Source organism: Haliotis cracherodii, unplaced genomic scaffold, assembly GCF_022045235.1.
Source record: "Haliotis cracherodii isolate W230 unplaced genomic scaffold, xgHalCrac1.p SCAF_8, whole genome shotgun sequence".
Taxonomy (NCBI): domain Eukaryota; kingdom Metazoa; phylum Mollusca; class Gastropoda; order Lepetellida; family Haliotidae; genus Haliotis; species Haliotis cracherodii.
Genome location: NW_027266341.1, coordinates 14068607 through 14093949, shown reverse-complemented (window position 1 = coordinate 14093949; position 25343 = coordinate 14068607). Strand labels below are relative to the sequence as shown.

Sequence of the window (25343 nt, the reverse complement as noted above, 5' to 3'; positions counted from 1 at the left end):
TCAAGACATATAATAATTTTAATACGTATTCTTAGTTCAAGGGTTATTTATAGTCCAAAGGATGTGTGTAGTTTAAGGAACTTAGCTCTGTTATTCCGTCCTTATTTCCGTTACACATTACAGTATGTTGAAATTAACGAAACTGCCATACACCCCCATATATACACTGCTGTGTAAAGTTTGTATACACCCATGTTTGATAGTGGCTAAAAATGAAAGCAACAAAAAATGGTTATTGATGATGTATTTGATACGGGTATCGTAGTTGTGTTTTGGACCTGAAGTTTGCAATGTTTCGGCGACCTGTTTTCAGTCGAGTAACGTTGACAGTGTTCCCGTAACTGATAAACCATTATAAGTACCACTAATCAAATATGCATGAAATATGCATATATTTAAGAACTGACTTTCTCTTTGTGTGAGTTCACTTGAGTATGAACCTTCTTCAATGGGACAAAACTGTACGACCCTCGGAGCTTGCGACATATAATAGTGATAATATAAAATATATTCTTGTAAATACAGCATGACATATCTAAATAAAACTGACATGAGAATATATTGCCCAAAACAAGTTGTCAGTAAATTACTATTATCAGGTCAAATTAACAGTCCGTCATTCAACCAAGAATATGTTGTCGGGCTGTTAGCACACTGACAGGAGCGTCTCACACCACGCAGACTGCCGGGCTAAAGAAAGAATATATCCATGTTTGATGGTGGCTAAAATGTGACAAAGACGTCATGTTTATTCGATTGTTATGTAGTCGATACGGGTATCATAGCTAATACTACATGCATCATATCAATAACAGGTGACGTGCACATGACGTCACAAGGAACATGGGGGTCGCAATGTCGGCGATTGGTTCTTAGTTTATACTTTCTTTTGCTCTTCAGTATAATAAAGGAAATAGCCTTTGATACTTATTATCCTTTAGAAAGGAACATTACTTGTTGAATCTGAACTCTTTCCGAAAACAAGATTGAAAACTGTCTTAATATACATTGAAATAACAAATAATACGTTTGGTCAATGCAAACGCAATGATGACCTTTCCTCTGTATGTCAGCTGTAAAACCAACTCACTCACACACACACACACGAACACACACACACACACACACACACGATCTCTCTCTCTCTCTCTCTCTCTCTCTCTCTCTCTCTCTCTCTCTCGCACACACACACACACACTCACACACACACTGTTATGACGCATTAATAATTATACTAGGGTCAAAGTAGGTGGAGTGCTAATTGCGAATTAAGATGAAAATACGAATCGCATGGTGACATTAGCTGCTGCAAAGAACAGTTTTTAAATGATCAATCTGAAAGAAAACAATAAAGCGGATCAATGCTCGCGCAATCATCCACTGGTTTTAGTGAATACAATTTACCATTTTTTTCAGAACCAAGAGTTTGGTTTGACTGGTAACCTACAGTTAGACGCTCAGGGCAAGAGGTCTAACTTCTCCGTCCATCTTACTGGCTACACGGGCAATGAGAGCTACCCGGTGAGTGGTATTTACAGTTATCCGGTAAGTCAGTTCAGAGTTATCTCCCTTGACGGTTTGTCGCTACGCTGCTGGTCGTCATCGTGATGGTGTCTACTGCGATGTCGTACCGTTCGTATTTGTGCTTAATTATGTATATATCGGTGGAATACTGATGTTGTTGTGTAGAAATATAAGTTATATGTCAATGTATGGATGGATATTATCAAATAAGACATGATATTCTGTCAGATATGTGTTATAAGTCAGATCAGAAACAAACAACAAGTATCAAACAAAGCTTCATACATTGTATGATGTGGTCATCCTTGAAGCTTGAACCAGTTTGGGTGATTTTAAGTCGAGAGGGAGGGGTGGGGGATGCGCACAGGTGGCCTAGACGTTTAAGGCACCACAATTCGCTGTGCAGAGTTGCGTCCCCTGGGCACGCGAGATCGTATGATCGCAGGTTCCCGATTCGTCCCGATCATGTTTCTAGGTTTGTCAGCGCCATACCCGTTTTCCGGAGCTTAACCAAAGTGGTAAACGACTGAGACCTGCATCACTTTCCTTTCCGCTTTCCACTTTCCTCCCACATTAAGCTGACTCAACTCACTCACTCATTAATAGAGGCCGGACTCGGTAGTATTCCAGGAGTAGTTATCAACGGGATTGAACCTATTCCCCGATTCATCTGAATCATGTTGTCCACATGGCCATGAATCATGCAGATGCTTCTCGTTGGAGATTTCCCCTCCATGTTGTTTACAGATATCGCGCACCACTTTATTAAGTGTATTGTGCCCTAGGGTGTGCATGCTGCAATGGAGAAACCTCCAGATCCACGAGGTTTGGATGTATAGATGTACTTGGTCCAGGCACGGCATGGCTGATCTAGGCTATACAGTACAGTGGGTCTCTTTGTACAGCTTTGGTCGCTTACTTCATGGGTTATTAACAACATTGACACAGCGCGAATAGTGTCGCTCATGTAGAATCACTAGAAATGCAATTTTGTCAAGGTGGTACGTTTAACGCCGCTTTGAACAGTAGTTCAGTTATATCATGACTTTTCAGATTAATGTGGAATGAAATTACAAAGTGAATCCGTCGTCAGGTTTAAGCGTGTTACAACGGGGGTCCTCGCTGTTTCGTGGTTGTTGTTTAAGAGTGAGTATGGTTTTACGTCGTTTTAGCAATATGTCTGCAATATCACGATGAATATGGCTTGACATATTACCAATATGGGGCATGAACCCGGGCTTTCGGCGTGACGAGCGAACGCTTTAACCACTAGGCTACCTCACCGATCTGGTCATTTTGGAATTAGGGTTGATGAGAAACATAATGTCTCTTGAAAATACACTTATTTCATCAGAATATGGATAAATCGTAGAGCATGTTTGAATAGCGATATTCTACACGTGAGTGATTTGATACTTCTTATATTAATAGTACATAATATTGTTTTCCTTTGTTTATTTTGTTTTACTATTTTCAAATTAGCCAACGTCTTTTCTGTAGACATTTATAGTTCAACGAAGGTTTAATGTTGTATTCTCGTATACGCTTTAACCATATTTTTGTATAATCATCCTTAGATGTCGACATGATTTCTGTATAATCATCCCTTGATGTCGACATGATTTCTGTATAATCATCCTTTGATGTCGACATGATTTCTGTATAATCATCCTTTGATGTCAACATGATTTCTGTATAATCATTTTTTTATGTCGACATTGTTTCTGTATAATCATACATTGGTGTCGACATGATTCTCATGTGAAGTGGGCCCTCGTTGAGGTTTACTAAAGTTACAAAGATTATTCACGATGGGTTGTGTCACATCAGGGATATCATAGCTATCATTTCATTTGAAGCGTTTGAGAAGGTGTTCTGCACTAACGTAGCTGTTGTCATTGGTCAAGGCCTTTCCCAAAGTCATACAATGTTTCTTTTTAATGTTACATAATTCTCGAAGACATATCACTGTTAATCAAGTTGTCGGAGAATGACGTCATGTAGTCATGTCTGATTGCGTCATCTGCCTCGTTCTTGAAATACTTTCAATCTTAATGCAGATTATCAAATATAGATTACTATGATAACATACCTTCTTCCTAGTTCAAAGGTCATACATTCTCTAGATGAGTGTAAAGGTCGATCTATATTGTGTATGCATGTTTTAAGAAGGCTGCACCCAATGAGGTTTAGATATACGTTATTGAAGCAAAGTACTTACAAACACTTTTTAGGCGTCCCCAAAGTACTTGCAAAATAATGCGTCACTCCACATGTAATTGTATTTGATAACTACCTGCAAACTGAGGCGTCCCCCACGTGTTATTGTATTTGCTAAATACCTGCAAACTTTGGCGTCCTCCACCTGTAATATTGTATTTGCTAAGTACATGTACCTGCAAAATGAGGCGTCCTCCACGTGCAATTGTATTTGATAAGTACCTGCAAACTGAGGCGTCCTCCACCTCTAATAGTATTTGCAAAGTACCTGCAAACTGAGGCGTCTTCCACGTGTAATTGTATTTGATAACTACCTGCAAACAGAGGCGTCCTCCACCTGTAATTGTATTTGCTAAGTACTTGCAAACTGAGGCGTCCTCCACCTGTGATATTGTATTTGATAACTACCTGCAAACTGAGGCGTCCTCCACCTGTAATAATGTATTTGATAAGTACCTGCAAACTGAGGCGTCTTCCACCTGTAATATTGTATTTGCTAAGTACCTGCAAACTGAGGCGTCCTCCACCTGTGATATTGTATTTGATAACTACCTGCAAACTGAGGCGTCCTCCACCTGTAATATTGTATTTGATAAGTACCTGCAAACTGAGGTGTCCTCCACCTGTAATATTGTATGTCCTAACTACCTGCAAACTGAGGCGTCCTCCACCTGTAATATTGTATTTACTAACTACCTGCAAACTGAGGCGTCCTCCACCTGTAATATTGTATTTGATAAGTACCTGCAAACTGAGGCGTCCTCCACCTGTAATATTGTATTTGATAAGTACCTGCAAACTGAGGCGTCCTCCACCTGTAATATTTTATGTCCTAACTACCTGCAAACTGAGGCGTCCTCCACCTGTAATAATGTATTTGCTAAGTACTTGCAAACTGAGGCGTTCTCCACCTGTAATTGTGTTTGCTAACTACATGTAAACTGAGGCGTCCTCCACCTGTAATATTGTATTTGATAAGTATCTGCAAACTGAGGCGTCCTCCACCTGTAATACTGTATTTGATAACTACCTGCAAACTGAGGTGTCCTCCACCTGTAATATTGTATTTACTAACTACCTGCAAACTGAGGCGTCCTCCACCTGTAATATTGTATTTGATAAGTATCTGTAAACTGAGGCGTCCTCCACCTGTAATATTGTATTTGATAAGTACCGGCAAACTGAGGCGTCCTCCACCTGTAATATTGTATGTCCTAACTACCTGCAAACTGAGGTGTCCTCCACCTGTAATAATGTATTTGCTAAGTACCTGCAAACTGAGGCGTCCTCCACCTGTGATATTGTATTTGATAACTACCTGCAAACTGAGGCGTCCTCCACCTGTAATATTGTATTTGATAAGTACCTGCAAACTGAGGCGTCCTCCACCTGTAATATTGTATGTCCTAACTACCTGCAAACTGAGGCGTCCTCCACCTGTAATATTGTATGTCCTAACTACCTGCAAACTGAGGCGTCCTCCACCTGTAATATTGTATTTACTAACTACCTGCAAACTGAGGCGTCCTCCACCTGTAATATTGTATTTGATAAGTACCTGCAAACTGAGGCGTCCTCCACCTGTAATATTGTATTTGCTAAGTACCTGCAAACTGAGGCGTCCTCCACCTGTAATATTATATTTGATAAGTATCTGCAAACTGAGGCGTCCTCCACCTGTAATATTGTATTTGCTAACTACCTGCAAACTGAGGCGTCCTCCACCTGTAATATTGTATTTGCTATGTACCTGCAAACTGAGGCGTCCTCCACCTGTAATATTGTATTTACTAACTACCTGCAAACTGAGGCGTCCTCCACCTGTGATATTGTATTTGATAAGTATCTGCAAACTGAGGCGTCCTCCATGTGTAATATTGTATTTGCTAACTACCGGCAAACTGAGGCGTCCTCCACCTGTAATATTGTATTTGATAAGTATCTGCAAACTGAGGCGTCCTCCACGTGCAATTGATTTTGTAAACTAACTGCTAACTTGGGCGTCCTCCACGTGTACAATTGTACTGGCCAGCTGCACCATATTGATGCATGTATACAAACTACATAATCCAGTTACTACTTGCTGGTGTCCCATGGTTCATTTGAAGAAAGAAGGTCAGGTTCAAGGCCGTGCCACATCTATAGAATATTCATTCCAATGTATCATTCGACTTTAAACACGAGAAACCTGCATTAACTTTGTCAGGCTATAGAGCTCATGTCCGGATGTTCCCTTAAAGATCAATGTCCATATAAATTACTTACAACTTAAGGAGTACCTTCGATTAATGATACTTTCTTCTTAAACTTTAATGATATTGATTGAATGTGGTATCGATATCTTCGATCTCCTTGTTTATAATCATCTAACCGTGACAGTTCTACCTGTGACCTACAGCGTTTCAAGCGATTTTCAATGTTTAAAGACAATTCATCACAAAACTATTGGAATTGCTCATGAATACTTAAAACAATTTCAATCAGTAAATATTCTTCGCATATCATGCAATTGTTATATAATGAAATCATCGATTTTTCAGACGTCTTTGTGCTTCAATAGTATTTTTGTTAGATGTTGTCCAGTGTTCTCCAAGTAATTTAATGGCTTTCATTGACATTCAATTCTTTCATTGAAGTATCGCATCTTCTGTGTACCAATCATAGGAACGGTTGATCTTTTGCTTTCTTTGGAACCTCGGGCATATAGGATAGTTATTCTCAGTGTTAGAGTCAATGTCACGCTTTCTCTAAAATCTTCCAACGTATCAGGTAAACAAAACTTAAGCGCTTTGTTTCGTCGTTGCATGAAGTGTTCCGCTTATTGACGTAAATATCGACAGACGCTAAGTTTCACATCTCTATTGTGCAGCGTCCTGGAAATGCTTATCTGGCAATGTTAGTAGTGGTCCATGGTGCGGTTTTGTAGGTGTGTGCTGCAGGTCCGAAGAAACTGATTTCCAAATTCCAAATGGATCTTCATTAGTGAGTGGGTGAATTGGGTTTGACGCCGATTTGAACATTATTTCAGTTATATCACGGCGTGTCAGCATACTGTAGGTATATATCCCGAAATGACTCAGGCATTAGATGTTTACCGCTTTGGTAAAACTCACGAGCACGGTTATAGGGCTAACAAACTAAAACATAATCAGGACGAACCGGGGTTCGAACTCACGCTCAAAGGTTTATAGCATACTTTAGGCACGTACAGAGAATTGCGCCACTTTAGACGACTGGGTCACGCTTTGGTATGGGATCGCCTCCTTTGCCTTGTGAATAGAGCGTCTTTCGGGAGAGCGAAAGTTTGGCGGTTCGATTCCCTGGCCGTGTCATACCAAAAGACGTCAATGACGGTACTTGATGTTACCATGCCTGGTGCTCGGCATTAAGGGGATAAAACAAACACGGGTCGGCTCAGAGTCAGCGTAATGTGTCTGAGTGGGATATTCATGTCAAACTGCAGCATGGTATCTCAGTGGGCTAGCAATATGAATCGGGAATTAGTCCAAGCAGCCATACACACCCGTGGACGTCGCTGAATGAGTGGCACAATCTTGAACGCGACGTTCAACCCCATTTCACCTCGCCGTGTTTGTTATGTCGGTAACTGAACGATTAGGACCTTGAAATTTGTGAGACAAAACAAAATTTGGAATATTTAAGAGACTTGAGTCATATGCCCATCTACCCGTATTTCCATCACACACACACGCACACACAGACACACAAACACACACACAGCATCAACACCAACTATCATCACACACACACAACCACACACACACAACAACACACACACACCACACAACACACACACACGCACACACACAATACCAGCACCAACTATCATCACCACCACCCTCACACAACCACACACAGAAACCCCAACACCAGCACCAACCATTATCTCACTCACACACACACACACACACACACACACACACACACACACACACACACACACACACACACACACACACACACACACACACACACACACACACACACAACCATACACATACACCCCCAACACCAGCACCAACCATTATCACCACACACACACACGCTCACACAACCACAACCACACACATACACAGCCCACCTACAACCATCATCAACACACACACACGACCACACACACAGCGAAACAAACAACCACACACACAAACACACAAACACACATACAACCACACACAAACATACATACAACCACACAACCACGCACAAACACATGATCACCACCACAGACAACGAGTCATTATACATATTGCCTGAAAACAGATACTGGATTTTAGACAGGCTGACTGAAATGAATAAGACTCCTTAATTTAATCTCCTCATTTTAATTAGGATCAGTATGTAGTTTACAAAATATACTGGAATCAATCTGATGTTAACAAATGTTAAGACATCATTTATTATCGTTTGTTTTCTTAATAAATTTAAACGTAAAACAGATTAGAAGCAAGATAGGTAATTAGTCAAATAATAGGTAGTAGTGACAGTCTCCTCAACATGCTCACTGCGTGGTTGGGGGCAATGATCATTTGTTTTCTTAATAAATTTAAACGTAAAACAGATTAGAAGCAAGATAGGTAATTAGTCAAATAATAGGTAGTAGTGACAGTCTCCTCAACAATGCAAATTACCTGACTAGAAGCCAGAAAAGTACAATTGTTACATGATATCAAAACAATAAGTGACAGTGACCTATAAATAAAGTTGACAGTAATACTATAATGGTAATGGTGGTAATGGGGCAATGACTCGACAAGCTTGCTTATTAGTTACAGAAACCAATCACTGGTATCAAACAATCACTATACAAAGCCTTGTTTGGTACTTCGTACTTACTAACAGAACTTCTCGAGAGAATTGCGGCTGAAGACGATCTCATTGCAGTGTGCTCTCCCACAAACCAGACAAGTGACAACTAGAATTATTAAAATTTAGGCTGATGAAATATTTGTTCACATGTAACAACCTCGAAAAATTATATTGAAACAATATTACTGTAATCTAAGTCATATAACTGTTCACATTATATTCTTCTAATAAGTAACATAAAAAAGTACTCATTAGCATTCTTTCATGTTTGAAGAACCAATCAATTGTGGAAACATTTTAATTACTTACAGAAGATACTTTGATCTTCGTAGCATCACAACAGATCCAACTTCAAATAAAGAGATTAAATAAAGGAGTCTAATCAATTTTGGTCAATCTGTCGAAAAAAGTCTCATTTTTCAGGCATTATATAAACAAAAGAATCGATACCACCTGTTTGCAACGACATAAAAGAAAAACTAAACTGCAGAAGTTTAGGATTGGTGTTATGCTTTTGAGAAATCCTTTCACAACATCTGTACAAAAATTTCATTTCAATAAAATCTGTAAAACCAATATGACAAGCCTTTAAAGATGGGTGGGGTCGAAAAATGAACATTTCGTTAAAGTAATGATCACAGAAACAACGGGAAATGTCACACCACACGTCTCAAAGTCAAGTCAGTAGCGGGTATGTCCACCGTGAGCATCAATACATGCCAGAACACGCCTACGGACTGATGACGTCAAACGTCTGATGACGTTGGGAGTGTTACGTTGCCATTCCTCGAGGAGACATCGTTCCAAGTCCTGGACGTTGACTGGAGGCACAGGGCGACGTCGGATTTGCCGATCGAGGTGGTCCCATAAGTGCTCGATGGGATTCATGTCCGGTGAACATGCGGGCCATGGCAAAACCTGTACGTTGGCGTTGGCAAAGAAGTTCTGTGTCAATCTTGCTGTGTGTGGCCTTGCATTGTCATGTTGGAAAAGGAGTCCACGAGGCTGTTGCTGAATAAAGGGCACCACAGCAGGCCGTAGGATGTCATCAAGATAACGCTGTGCATTCAGGTTTCCACGAATTACGACAAGCATCGTTTTGACGTCACCACATATGCCACCCCAAACCATTAACCCTCCACCTCCAAACGGCCGGACCTGTTGGATACAGTTAGGCGCCAAACGTTCACCAAATCGTCGGTATACAAGCTGCCGTCCATCGTTTCTGAAGATGAGGAATCTGCTCTCATCAGAGAACAAAACACGTTGCCAACGTCGAACTCGCCTGGCCCAGATCAGTCTGTTGTTCCGGTGTCGAGGCGTCAGGAGCGTCCGCGGTAGGGATGACGTGGCCAGATACCATACTGCCGTAGTCTCCTGTAGACGGTCTGTCGACTGATCCTGTGTCCCAGTGCTGTAGCCGCCGTGGACGTCGCTGTTACGGTGCGGTTCCTCAGGTGTAATACCCGGATGTAACGATCTTCACGGGGCGTGGTTACTCGTGGTCTTCCACACCTGGGCCTGTCTGACGTCTGACCTGTCTGACGTAACCGCTGCATCAACCTGGTGATGGACCTTGTTGGACCATTCCAACGGCTCTCTCTCTCTCGATGGCTGTCAAACGTGGCATATCTTGTGTTCTTTTTGTTGCTGTGATATCAACGTGTCTGATCAGCCGTTTTATACAGTTTTTATGCACGTGCAGAACATGCTAGAGAGGGAAATGTCACTTTCACGAAATTTACGTTTTTTCCCGGAAGTGATCACGTGTTCCCGGTATTTTTTATCGACTATGCTGTGTTTGGGATGTGCAATACGAATTGGCATGTTTTCATACTAGACAATTCACTTAGTAAAAAACAATTTTGAAAATAAGTTGGTATCGTTTCTTTTGGAAACTAGTTCATATTGACTGAAAATGTCAGTCAATATACACATTGACTGACCTTTGTAGTCAATATACACATTGACTGAACTTTGCAGTCAATATACACATTGACTGAACTTTGCAGTAAATATACACATTGACTGATTTTTGCAGTCAATATACACATTGACTGAACTTTGCAGTCAATATACACATTGACTGAACTTTGCAGTCAATAGACACATTGACTGAATTTTGCAGTCAATATACACATTGACTGAACTTTGCAGTCAACATACACATTGACTGAACTTTGCAGTCAATATACACATTGCCTCATTACAGACATTGACTGTAACATATACATTAAGGTGAAGTGGTAAAGTGACTTTTGGAATCAGGTAATGAAGAGATGAATTGAATTGTAATTAATTATATGTCCTCCCACGCCAATGTTTTAAGTACGTTGTCTTTTTAACCTGTCTTGTTTAATAAAGATTAATAAATGAGCCGTCACTTTGATTGCAGCACGGGGAATGGATGAAGCGCCCATCTCACAGTTACCTTCTCCTCAACACGTCTCAAGCTCCCCCAAAGCGAAGACGTATTTTCCCTCTTAAAGGTCGCACGGTCAAGGTCGTCATGATTCTTGTAAGTAACTTTGGAGACAGCAAAAGGTCATGGGCAGTGTCGTCATGCGGTCAAGGTCATGTTATATTTGGAGAGAATATGCCCAATAACATCGGGCATTGAAGCTCTCGACCGCTTGTGGTTTGATGGAGGCAGCCATCTTAGTTATAAACTACAACCAGATTTATATGTAACCTCTGATTACAACAAGCCTTATATAGACACACTGATACGACCAGCCTTATGTAGACAGTCTTGAACTTCAGTCTTATCGGGGTGACCTTGCTTAAACCTGCGGGTGAGATTGAATCATGATACACACCAAGGTCAAGGCTTAATTGCAATTAATTACTGATAATTACGTGGTAATATGACAACACGCTGACGATGACCTCTATTGTAATGTAATTAGCAAATGATTGGTTATTAAAATCTGTGATTTGATTATCCAATTATGTTCTCATGTGACACTTCGTTTCACAATTAGGAGTAATTAAAGAAGAATATAAGTCCATTAAAAATATTATATGTAATCTAATATTATTAATGTAATTATATTAAACATAAATCATTATGAGTCGCTATCACTGTGACTTCAGCGAGTGAATAACGACCTTTGTATAACGAAGAGTCCTGTAATACAGAGGAAGGTAGACAGACTAACATCTAGTCTCTGAAATGAACATATCGTACAGAAAAAACAGTCGTTCAGTTATAAAAAATATAATAAAAGGGAGCCCAGTTACTCTCTTCATTTTCAGATACTGCAGTAATCTAGACTTGCTAAACATTATAAACTTGCATGGGCTGTATTTGATATATATTTGTATCAGGGTCTGCAAGACAGAGGGAGGGACCTGTTTTCTCTTTGCCAAATATTTTAAAGTGCCAGATCACGATATCAGTTTTTGACTCTGATTTTACTGATTATATTAATATTCATAATGAAAACGATACATGTCAGAAGCGTGGGGAGAGTCTGAAAAGCGGAAAATCGCCTTGTCCCTAAGGTGTAGTTAATGACCATATCAAATATTCTGGTAGATCTATTAATCATCACATTGTTACATTTTATAATGAAATTGTTATACATACCAAAAATGTTCCTTTTGGGGAAACAATTACCTTTCCATAAAGGTCATGGTAAAAATAAAAATGGCCCCTTTAACTCCAGGCTTAAGTAAACTGTCGGAAAGACTACTGCTGAATATAATTGAAGAGTGGACAATGAAATTTTAAGACTTCCCCCACCTCAGAGGGAACATTTATGTAGGACTCAGATCTATGTCGGGTCTCAAATCCGTGGCATATTCTCGAATCCGTGGCATATTTTCATATCCGTGGCATATTCTCAAATCCGTGGCATATTCTCATTGTTATATGAGGTACCGTATTGCTCAGCCGCTGTACATAGCTGTATGTATATAGCCTGTCGGCGATAATACAACATACATGTAGGTGTGCATACCTATACAATGAAACTATACTTCATTTGTAAAAGTGAGATATTCAAACTTCAAGGGTAACACTTGTCCCGATTGCAAAACGTCAAGAAAGCGACCTGGAATGAACGATCAGCTGATCTCACCGCCTCGCTTCGAAGTCTATCAAGTTGTTTACTATGACAATACAAGCAGTCGTGGATCGGGTGGTCGGTCAGACTCGTAGACTTGGCTGATGGGGCTTCAGAGTCCCCCGACGTCATCGATCGTTGCTCGTAATATCAATCACTGGATTATCTGGTCCAGACTCGATTATTTACAGGCTGCTGTAGCTAGAATATAGATGAGTGCAGCGTTAAACAACAAACAAATAATTAAACACGAAACTCTTTCTACATCTATGCGATATATGTGTTTGTCCTACCCATGAGTGAGTGAGTATGGTTTTACGCCGCTTTTAGCAATATTCCAGCAACATCACGGCGGGGGACACCAGAAATGGGCTTCACACATTGTACCCATGTCGGGGAGGAACCCGGGTCTTCGGCGTGACGAGCGAACGCTTTAACCACTAGGCTACCCGACCGCCCCTCCTACCCTTGAATACAACCTATGCATGTGTAACACTGTGGCGTATATACAATCCAAGGCAACATGGAAATGCACGCTCAACTTGCTTAATGACTTTCAGTGTGAGAAAGTGTGTTTACATACGACATTGACAAATCATTATGTTTTATGAAAGCAAACAAGTCGTTTGACGATTCGACAAACCATTTGTTGAAAATGTTTAATGTCTGAAATTCAGAACCTTAATTGATATAAACGAACCAGAGGAAGTCTTTCATGAAGAAAAAATCAGTACAAATAACATTATCAAATATAACGAAATACAATGCTTAGAAAGCAAATACGCATAGCAGCAGAACACATCTGGGACAAAGACTGCCTCCGCTAACGGCCCACTATATAAATCATTGATTACTCTTTGATTGTAATTATAATCAATCGTAAGTCATAAATGGAGGCACTTCTACTAACAGATTGTGCAATGTTTGCCATGCAATCTGTCTGGTTACGGGAGATGACTAATATTTTGCATTTATCAGATGAATATCACGTTCACAAAACAGTTATTACGTTGGCGGCACTGTGTGACTCCTTCAGTGTGTGTTGACGCAATTAGTCTCGGGACTATATCACGACGGATATTCGAATAAATGTATTTTTTATGGGGATTAGATAATTTTTTCAGCTACAGCTGCAAACCCAGATACCGCTTTTATTAAAAGGGGCACACAAAAAATTGAACAAAAAAAAACAAACTTGAAACAGTTTTTTCTAACAACTGAAACAAAAATGTTTGTATCAAAAGATACGGCGATTTATTACTGGTATTTTTCTTTATAAACGAACAATGATTGACTGCATTACCAGCATTTCACGCCGTACAATGGTACTCAAGTTACCGAGTCAGACCACCAGAGCCAATTTGGTCGCTTTTACGACCAGAAATCTAAAGTGCTGGTTAACGCTTCTGACCCGGCCCCCCCAGTTACAGTGTGAGTGAGTGAGGTTTTACGCCGCTTTTAGCAATATTCCAGCAATATCACGGCGGGGAACACCAGAAATGGGCTTCACACATTGTACCCATGTCGGGAATCGAACCCGGGTCTTCGGCGTGACGAGCGAACGCTTTAACCACTAGGCTACCCGACCGCCCCAGTTACAGTGTGACAAACACCAGAGTGCTCTGGGTGTATCCTCTCCAAGCCTCGGTACCACGGGACATATGCGCACGCCGTATTGTAGTTCAGGGCAGAGCATGACACACGGGTCCCGTTCCGCAAAATGATCTTAACGATCTCTGATGCTTATCTCTGTTAAAGGGTTGGAGAGCCTCGGTAGTCTTGATGCAGCTGTTGCAAGCTTAATTCGAGTCGATAATAGTTTTGTTTAATCATGTTAAAAGTGACAAAACCCTTCCCATAATCACTGGAAATCGCACATCACGAACACATGCAAAGTCAAGGGAAGTCTTCACCTGGTCCAGAGACCAATAGTCTCTGCCTAAACAAACGAGAAAACATTTGGTATGAGTCAAAATAGGGAGTTGCATCAGACATCGTTTTGGTCACAATTTTGGTAATGTCCCCCACATTTCATAAAACGTTTTGAATGCTTTACTGAGGCCTTGAAAGTTGAATCCCCGATCAAAGTTGTGAGCGAGAGTTGTATGCGCTATTGTTTTTCAAAGTTGAGCAGTGTAGACACCACAATCATCAACCAAGACACAGAGCCTGACCATCAGATCCATTTAGTCGCCTCTCAGACAAGCATATTAGATTTCTGGGAACCAATATTCTCAGAATCTCCATAGGTTTCCACATGCATGAAATGAAACAGATTTCAGAAGGTTGCTCTTTGTTATCAAATACCGGTTGTACAACCACCCCCTCTCCCCTGTTTCAGGAGCAGCCCTTCACCATGTTTAAGAGGGACTATCTCATGAGACGTGGCAACGATCGCTTTGAGGGTTTTGCCGTCGACCTGCTCGGGCGTGTGGCTGAGACGCTGAGTTTCAACTTTGAGATCTACCTTGTTCCTGATGGGAACTTTGGCACCAAGAAAGATGGGGAGTGGAATGGCATCATAAAAGAGTTGCTGGATGGGGTGAGATATTACCAAATACTACCAAAAAACACTTGGTTCCCACAACAAAGATGATGAAATGGAAGAGAGAGTTGGTTAATTTTGTCGATCGAAATCGTGAGCTCCAAAGTATATTTATCAAATATCTTCATTTGTATCATATCCAAGTGAGCGATTTATCCTTAACGCCAATCTGAACAGTAAAATCTGTTGTATTAAGTGTCAATATTGGAGAAATGATGCAAGTTGGGGGTTTTCATGTTAACCTTTTTAATGAAATTCACGAGCGTGGTTATGTTGCTCATCAATCAAAGGTCATAATTTCGATGAATCTGGGATTCGAACCCACGACCACTAAAAACTAATTAAAAATTGTTTAGTTGCAAAAAATGCAATTGGGCAATGATTCGCCTGTGTGTTGGAAACGTACTGTACAAAATAGATCCGTCCTAAATGATAATATTAATAAACTCGAAATATAACCATATTTCCAGGAAGCAACGATGTCGGTGGCGCCACTCAGCATCAACTCCGGTCGCGAGGAGGCCGTTGACTTCACCAAGCCATTCATGACGCGGTACATCACTGTCATCCTCAAGATCCCCCAGAGAAAGGTGTCCTACTTCGAGTTCCTCAACCCCTTGTCCCTCACCGTCTGGGGCTGCACCCTCGCCGCCTTTGTCGTTGTCAGCTTCGTCCTGTACATGTTGGAGAGAATCGGCTCCACCAAACAGAGAACCAATCCCCAGATCTCTGTCAGGGAGAGTTTCTGGTTCATATTCGGCTCCCTGCTGCAAGGCAACACCGACGCCTGTCCGATCACAATCCCAGGACGTATCCTGACCAGCTCGTGGTGGTTCTTCGCCCTCATCCTGATCTCTTCCTACACCGCCAACCTTGCAGCTTTCCTCACGGTCAAAAAGATCAACACCCCGATCAAATCTGTCACAGACTTGGCCCAACAGACCAAGATCAAGTACGGAACGGTCAAGAACAGTGGCGTCATGTCCTTCTTTGCGAACACAAACATTGAACATTTTTCCAAGATGTGGGCCCAGATGTCGGAGATTGAACCAGACTCCATGGTGGACAATACAACCGAAGGGTATGGCAAGGTGACGGATGGGAACTATGCCTTCTTCTGGGACACTACAGTCAACAAGTATAAGACAACCACAGACTGCGATGTCATGGAGATAGGCCCGCCGTTTGACCCCAAGGGGTTTGGGATTGGGGTTCCACCAGGGGCGACTTACCTGGACGAACTCTCCATGACTATACTGAAGCTCAGTGATAGTGGCATACTGCATGAATTGGAGAATAAGTGAGTATGAGTGCTGTTAGGTATCGATTAGAAAGGAATGGTCTGAGTAGAAGTAGTTATAGAAGCAGTATCTATTTACTGAGGTACCAGTCGGGATACCATCTTAGAAGAGTTCTCCAGCAACCCATGCTGGTCGTAAAAGGCGACCAAATGGATCGGGCGGTTATGGTCGCTGACTCAGTAGAGTGCTATCATTGTACCTTGACGTAGTGGATATTTTTTCACCAGACTCGATTATTTACAGACCTCCGTCATGGAGCTGTAATATTGCTGAGAGCGACGTTAAACAACAAACAACATATTAACTGATGTTTTGGGGATTAGGCGTTGTGGAACAAGTGGTGACGCTAGAAGTAGCAGTAGTTGTGGTAGTAGCCGTAGTAAACGAGGCGGTGGTGGCAGCTTCAGTGTCATATGTATTTGTGGATGTAGCAGTATCAAGGTTGCATGTATGTAGTAGCAGTAGTGTTGAGTGAATTCGTGAGATGGGTTTGACGCCGCCCTGAACAATATCTCGGTTCATATAATGGGGAGTGGAGGCCCTTTAGTATTTCTCGTGGTACCAGTCCCTTTGTAAAAAATAAAATAAGTAAGGGAGCGTCCATTGGATTTCAGTTGAGGTGGGGAAATTTAGTTTGTGCAGAAATATGCCAAAAATGAATAGTTTGTTAGCAGTGGTGAAAGCAATATGAACAGTTTGTTTTGTTGAAAATACCAAAACGTAATCATATTGTGTGTTAATAATGAAGACGAATACATTGTTTGATGCTGCTCGGTAGGATACAACTGTGAAAAAATAGATTGTTCTGAAACGATAATCCCGCCCCCTCCACAGGAATCAAATGGATGTTCCCCAAGCACAAATTCCATAAACGAAATCTGACGCGTGAATCACCGAATCCATTCTTGTATAAAAGGATGGCAATACTGCATTGGTATTTGTTCTAAGACGAGACATAACCTACATTGTATGCAGTTATAGTCTCCCAGTCAATTTTGCATACACCAGCTAATTGGCATATGGTTCACGAACCAATTTTATTGCACTATGCTAACACTACATAAAACTGCAGTGTGGTTTTCTAATATACAAACACACGGTCTTCCCTAGGGCCTACTCCAGTGATTACTGTAACGGTATTCGCCATGACGTCAACATATTCAGCTCAAGAGACTGCACTCACTAATGAATGTTTCCCAGTTTAGATTTCTTCACATCCCCTACTGACGTCTGGTGTTTGCATTTACATAAATTCAGATGAATCAAAATATTTGTCAGTGTGCACTCTGACATTGTTATACTCCCAAACGTGTGCTTGACATGCCTTGGAAGAAAGAACTGTTTATGTCGTGTGATGGAAATAGATCTCCAGTCCCGAGATTTTCTTCATCTGCGGTGTCCTATCAATAATAGAGTGCAGGTCGGAGGGGTACACCGGAAGGGTGGCCCTTTGTGACATGTGACCGTGGTTCGAACCCCCATAAGGGTAGACAGACAGACAGACAGATTTATTCAGTAATCAGGCCTCCAGCCCATAATACATGTTGACATAATGTAGATCATACATGCTTATATAATATGGCGTTATGTTAAGACAAATAGTTTTAGAATACGTTAGAACAGTGATGAGTTACGTATATTCATAGGGGCGGTCGGGTAGCCTAGTGGTTAAAGCGTTAGCTCGTCACGCCGAAGACCCGGGTTCGATTCCCGACAATGGGTACAATGTGTGAAGCTCATTTCTGGTGTCCCCCGCCGTGATATTGCTGGAATATTGCTAAAAGCGGCGTAAAACCTCACTCACTCACTCACTCACTCACGTATATTCATAACTTTAGATAGAAATAGTCCAATGTGTGTTTAAAGTTCTTTAGAGTGTGTTGACATAAGGTTTAAAAACTGTTAGAATGTGCTAAAGTTGATTTCACTTTCAGCAAAGCATTCTCTTCTTGCAGCTCGGTATCTGTCACAGATTGACAATACATGATACTCATCCTCAATTAGAGTTAAACCTTTGGAGTGGCAATACAAACACATCATAAGGGTACAATGTGTGAACCCAGTTGTTGGTGTCACTCGGTGTGGTGTGACTGTTATAACACCGATAGCGACGGAAAGCTGTCACTCGTCACTTTAGGGATGAAGTGTACTTCTTACATTCGTGAAGATCCGGGGTAGAATTGATCTTTAGCAACCCATGCTTGTCGTAAGAGGCGACTAACGGGATCGCGTGGTCAGGCTCGCTGACTTTGTTGATGCATGTCATCCTATCCCATTTGCGTATATCGATGATTAATGTAGCTGGACTATTGCTGAGTGCGGCGTTAAACAACAGACAGACAGACAGACAAACAGTCTTACATTCAGTTGTGTTCTTTTCCTTCCCGTGATCCAGGTGGTGGGGAAGCAGGAGCTGCCCGGACCCCGCCAAGTCGTCGTCGGATGAGACGTCCGAGCTCCAGATAGAGAACGTCGCTGGCGTCTTCTTCATCCTGGTCGGCGGTATTGTGATCGCAGGGTTGGCCTGTCTCGCGGAGTACTCCGCCAACATGCTGCTCAAAGCCAACAAGACCAACAGGAAGGTAAAGACACAGGCGACTCCGTGATCAACTCTCTCTACACTGGCCTCTCAATATTCGCGAACCTCTCTATACTGATCTGTGAATATTCGACACCCTTTCTGCATCGATATCTGAATACTCGTCACTCTCTATATATATATACCAGCCTCTGAATATTCGTCACCCTCTCTGTACCAGCCTCTGAATATTCGTCACTCTCTCTGTACCAGCCTCTCAATATTCGTCACTCTCCCTATACCAGCCTCTGAATATTCGTCACTCTCTCTATACCAGCCTCTGAATATTCGTCACTCTCGCTATACCAGCCTCTGAATTTTCACCACTACCACTATACCAGCCTCGGAATATTCGTCACACTCTCAATACCAGCCTCAGAATATTCGTCGCTCTCTCTATACCAGCCTCTGAATATTTGTCATCTTCTCTTTACTGGTCTCTCAATATCGACACCCTCTCTACACCGGTCTCTCAATATTCGTCACTTTCTCTGTACCAGCCTGTGAATAGTCGTCACCCTCTCTACACCGGACTCTGTATTCAACAATCTCTCCTCTGTAATCGGCGCTCTAGCAACATAAAACCCCAATGTAAGTAACACGTCTCTCTCTCTCTCTCTCTCTCTCTCTCTCTCTCTCTCTCTCTCTCTCTCTCTCTCTCTCTCTCTGTCTCTCTCTCTCTCTCTCGAACTGATGTGTAATATTTTAAAATAAATTCTTTGTTTTCCTCTAAGGATAAACCCGATTTCACAACAAACAACAAAGAAAAATCCAGTTTTCTATGAGTGAACACGGCACTGACAGTCATACCTACCACACACTTCGCAAGAACAACCTCCTGATTGGCCGGAGAGACATCGCCAAGGTCTGCTGGTCCTCTGGTGACTTCCGCTTACACCGGAAGTCCAAACTGATGTCTGAACTGAAAGAATTCCAATTTCGGTTTTCATTCACTGTTTGACGCCAGGTTCCCGATTCCGAACTACATATGCGGAAATGCAATTTGTTTCCGGTTGTCATTATTGCTCTCCGGAATGAGTGCTGATTATTGCTGATTCCAACCAGCTTAATCCTCAACCTTATTCCGGAATACTATGTTTGTTTTACTATTCCGTTGTCTGGATAGCATTAACTTATATTCCTGATTCGGATTGTGTGGGTGTGGATGTGCCTTCCGACAACCATGTGACGTTCAACAAACTAACGAGTGGTTATGCTTCATCGTTTCGTGCTCAGGTCTCCTGCAGGAAGATAGCTTGGAGTGTTAAAAACCGATATTCATGTGCGGTGTATGATGAATATATTAAAAAAAACATGAATTATGTAAGTTAGTATTATCAGTAAGTATGATATACAGATTTCATACAGGTTCATTACTTCTTTGTTGGTGGCTTTGATGGTTTTACGCATTAAAAACTTCATTCATACTGATCAGATATACATATATCATATATGTCAATGTAATTTATTGTGTATATCTCGCACTGTGTCCATCAGTTGTAGCGTGCCGGACAAAAGAAAGTATACACCCTTGTTTAATAGTGGCTAAAATGAAACCTACAAAGAATGGTTACTATTCGATGGTGATGTATTTCATACGGGTTTCCTAATATTGATTTGAACCTTAACTTTCCACTGTTTCGGGGGCGGTCGGGTAGCCTAGTGGTTAAAGCGTTCGCTCGTCACGCCGAAGACTCGGGTTCGATTCCCGACATGGGTACAATGTGTGAAGCCCATTTCTGGTGTCCCCCGCCGTGATATTGCTGGAATATTGCTAAAAGCGGCGTAAAACCATACTCACTCACTCACTTCCAGTGATTCGGCTTCTGCATGCAGCCTAGTATCGTTTTGATATGGTTTTCATTTTTTTGTCAGATCTAATTTTCAAGTGTCTTCCCGACAGTTTAGTAACAGACAGATGCTGATCACATAGCATTTTCATGAAACATTGTCGCAGATGACTTGTCTTGCCTGTGTATTGATTTTATGGAAGCGAACTTCATACCAAAGCACGTACCATGATGTGTGAAGCACAACTTATACTACCCATAAGGAGTTAAGGACCAGCCGATGCTTTCATATAATATTAGTATAGTAAATCTGTCACGCCACAACGTCTTGAAGGGGTATAGATGTACAGTATTGTCTTCTTCTTCCCTAATCAGGGGGCACGAGTGGCCCAGTCGCCTAAGGCGCCGCTATTCGCCGTGCAGAGTTGCGTCCTTTGGATACGCCAGAAACCTATGATTGTGAGTTCGAATCCCGGTTTCTAGGTTTGTCAGCACCATACCCGTGCTCGTGGGTTTCACCGAAGTGGTAAACCTCTGAGACCTACATCACTTCGGGCTTTCTTCCCACATTTAGCTGACACGCCGTAATGTAACTGGAATACTGTTAAAAGCGGCGTTAAACCCAACTTACTCACTCACTCACTCTTCCCTAATCAATCTCATTTGACTTTGACTACGAATGTGTGATGAGAGAGAGAGAGAGTTAAGGTGACTGCGCAGTGCAAAGTTACCACCAGTTAGGTTATAATCCGGAGAGGCAAGCCAATATTTTGATCATCGGTTTCGACCGGATAAATCAGCATCAACATTTACAGGACTTAGATAGATTTGGAAGAATTGCGATGTTTATACGCCGGCGATGCATGACGATTGTGTACTCTTGTGTATGTGTATAATTTGTTGATATATCTGTTTTCGTCTGCACTCTATTTAGCCTGTATGAAATACTTCTAAATGAATGATGTATTGTGTTTATGAAGAGACAATCGTGGAATCTATATGTTACTGTGTAGATGGAGTCAGTGTCAAATACGGAACTGTAGGTATGTACCCCAGGGACCCCGGGGAGCTTTCTATATACTTCTGAGGGGGCCGGTAATTAGATATGGGGGCGGAGGTGCATGTTACGTGTATTGGCGGTGTGGTGGCGGGTTGGGTTTTGGGGGTGCATGTATAAAAAGAGAGCTCTAATTTTTTCAAACATTTTTTAGGATTATATCATTATAATTGGCATGGTAATCTAGTCCACACGTGTGTGTGTGAGGAGGGCAGGGGCGAGGCGGGGGGGGGGGGGGGGGGGGGGGGAGGGGGGGGGGGGGGGCTGCATGACTACAATGACAACAATGACAGTCATAATTTTTTCAAATATTTTTTGGAATTGTAACATTATTTACAAACTGGTCATTTATCATAGGGAGAGGGACATGTCATGATAAATATATTACGCAGAAGAAATGGGCGAGTCGGCAATACATGAAACAACCCTCATACCACTCACACCGACCACCGTCACCCAACCCCCTATAAAAACGTACCAGTCCAAAAATGTACATTTTGTTAGAAATCGGACAACACAAATATACTCTAGCTTGACAAAGTACTTTCAGCACGAAGAAATCCGTCAATTCCACACCAAGCGAGATCAGTTGGAAGTATAGACTTGTGCATGTCTACAAAGTAATGGCTCCGTGCATTGTGTACCAGACTCCCAGTGCTTGACATTGCCAAGCTGGAGTACGTTTGTGTTTTCTGATTTGGCATAGGGTACATTTCAGCATACGGAAAGCTACCTGGGTACGTATCTATAGTAGCCTGTACATCAACGACTCCTTCAGCCTCTTGCGGTTAAACCCGTCTGTATATCGTGAATCACAATGTATACTATACAATCACTGATTGCTAATTGCTTATGATCAGCCATGAGCGTGTACAGTTAGTTAAGTAGTTCGTGTGTATATATGTAGGTATTGTATATGTGTATGTATGATGCCCTGTCCAGCAGACAATACACTTTACCTCAGCTGGACAGAAGGTCCAGGTGAGCTAACACAAGGGCACGTCATCCGTCCCATCCTCGGAATCGGAGTGAATAAATTACATGAATAGTATCAGTCATCATCGTCCAAATTCCTGTAGCCAGTACATCATCGTCAGCAGGTGAGCTACATAACCCACTTGCAAATAGAGACACTTCGGATCATCACATTAAGAACATATTAAACATAAATCCTTTATCATATTCATTGGTACAAACAAAAGTATTTTGGGGTTTTCCTTCCACAAGGTGACACGCCGTGATACAACTAAAATACTATTGAAAAGAGCGTTTAACCAAACTAGTCCAATCACTCGCACTGGGTTTCAGGCCAATTGACATATTTTGGTGTCAGCAGCGTGAGTGGGTGAGTGTAGAATATCGACACTTCGTTTCATGAATCTTCAAAAATCCGACAGAGTTGTAAGTAATAAATGGTTTTTTTCCTTATGACTAGGCTCAGAAGCTTCCAGGTGATTTGTATCATAATGAATGTACGTTATTTAGGTCTGAATATTGACCAACGTTTATTTCAAGAAGTGCCTGCACATACCTGGCCTCAGCTTGTACCACTGTGTGTGGTGTGGACATTTCAGTATTGAAGACCCCTTTGTTTCTCTTTCGTGACCAACTCGTGTCATTCCGGGACAAACCGAATGCAGGTTACGGAATGAGGCGAATGGTTACGAATATTGCTTCATTGCCATTATGATTGACACGCAAAGACTTATCAGTGTGTACAGGTTGATATTTCTAGGAAGAAATGCAACTATCTGTCACAGTAGGTCTGCTTGACCACAGCAGAATGAAAATGTACAAATCTTGAAATAGGAAGATGATACAACTGACCGTTGCCTTAGGGGTACATATGTGCTACTGGTTTCAGAAAAAAACATCTCTGACCACAAAGTGGTAAGATTGAAATCTTAAGAATTAAAACGTAGAAATCTGAAAATAGGAAAATACGCATACATTTTGCACAGACACACGTGTTGTTTGTTGTTTGTCTTGACGTTAAGTTGCACATTTGCACAACTGCACTGTTGCATTTTGTAGGGGCCACGACCGCAAGTGCATACGCCTCTGTAGTATTGTCAAATGTAGGCTAGCAGATCCAATAATAACCATGAAGTCAAAATACAAAATTGAGATATATATATATATATATTAACTAGCAAATCTTATTGCTTTTTTGCATCTCGTAATTTTATTACCTGTTTTACTGGGCACATGTTTGAATAGAAATGTGACATTTGTTTGAAAGTACTAAAACAACGTATTTATTTTATGACTTCTTCGTGTAAATACTGGTTCAGAGGGTACACGTTGGTGGAGTTGATCTCCCCGCACGGCTGTAGCGAGTCCTACAATACCGAACTGCCACCGTGCATTCATGTATCTCTGTCAATACCTCGTGTCTCATGGAAGGGAATGTTGTGCTATGTTGGGTGTTCAGAGTTCGTTATTGTGCATGAATGATCATAGATTAGAATCTTCGTCCTGTATCACGAAATCATTGTCAGGAATGACTGTACATTTTGCCTGAATAATTTTCCAGCATAAAAAATAAACAGTTTCTCTCATCGACCGTGTTGATTAGTTATATTTTCTTTCCTTCTTTCTTTCCTCCCTTCTTTCCTTTCTTTCCTTCTGTCTTCTCTCCTTCATTCCTTCTTTCTTTCTTTCCTACCTTTTTTCTCTAGTTCTCTCCTTTCCTTCATTCCTTCTTTCTTTCCATCTTTTTTCTTTATTTCCTTCTTTCCATCTCTCCTTTCCTTCTTTACGCTAAATCAGTAATATTCAGTGCGACGTATAATTGTACAAGGTACACCAGAGGTGGAAACGTCAGCGATATTCCAGCCATCTGAGCACGATGAAACACAATCAGCCAAATCATTCCACCAGCAATATGGTCCCCCGTGGCACAGTGGGTAGTGTTGTTGCTAAGAGTTGACAAGTGAATATAGAGTCTTCAAATTGTGATGCAATGCTACACATTAGTCAGCTCATAGCTGCGGTTGTGTCTGTCTCCATAGTCGCCCATCCCTATGTTTCATGCTCAGCAATCATCGGTACCACCGACCCCCATTGCAGTCAGCATGGGTTATAGGGGACTTTGCATTCACATAATCCGAGTCATACTATCATGCATGACGTGCCGATCCTGGTGGCCTACAACCGTACATGTCAAGTCTTTCAGTCAGTTGCATCGTGCTTCTCCTGGCACCCGCGCTCTGGTGTTTCAAAAAAGTGATAATACCGTCACCACTTTGAGTGAGTGAGTTGGGTTTAAAGCCGTTTTTTACAGTATTCAAGTTATATTACGGCGTGCCAGCTTAATGTTGGAGGAAAATCCAAGTGCTGCAGGTCTTCGACGCGCTGACAAACCTAGAAACATAATCAGGGTGAACCAGGATTCGAACCCATAATTACAGGTTTCTGGCGTACCCAAG

At 41.6% G+C, this 25343-nt stretch overlaps 1 protein-coding gene across 5 annotated transcripts in view; it reads left to right on the top strand.

Annotated features, from left to right (window-relative positions):
• The window catches only part of LOC139449609 (glutamate receptor ionotropic, kainate 2-like), an 84290-nt gene extending 62169 nt beyond the window's left edge, over positions 1-22121 (top strand). For 4 of the 5 annotated variants that reach the window (XM_071231079.1, XM_071231083.1, XM_071231080.1 and 1 more), the window contains exons 8-13: positions 1417-1521; positions 10967-11089; positions 14983-15183; positions 15657-16486; positions 18883-19069; positions 19800-22121. In XM_071231079.1, the coding sequence (XP_071087180.1) occupies positions 1417-1521; positions 10967-11089; positions 14983-15183; positions 15657-16486; positions 18883-19069; positions 19800-19850 (1497 nt within the window). In that variant the 3' untranslated portion in view covers positions 19851-22121. Of the gene's footprint in view, positions 1-1416; positions 1522-10966; positions 11090-14982; positions 15184-15656; positions 16487-18882; positions 19657-19799 lie in introns of all 5 variants that reach the window. The other variant, XR_011652185.1, reaches the window with a different exon arrangement.
• Positions 22122-25343: the final 3222 nt, after the last annotated feature.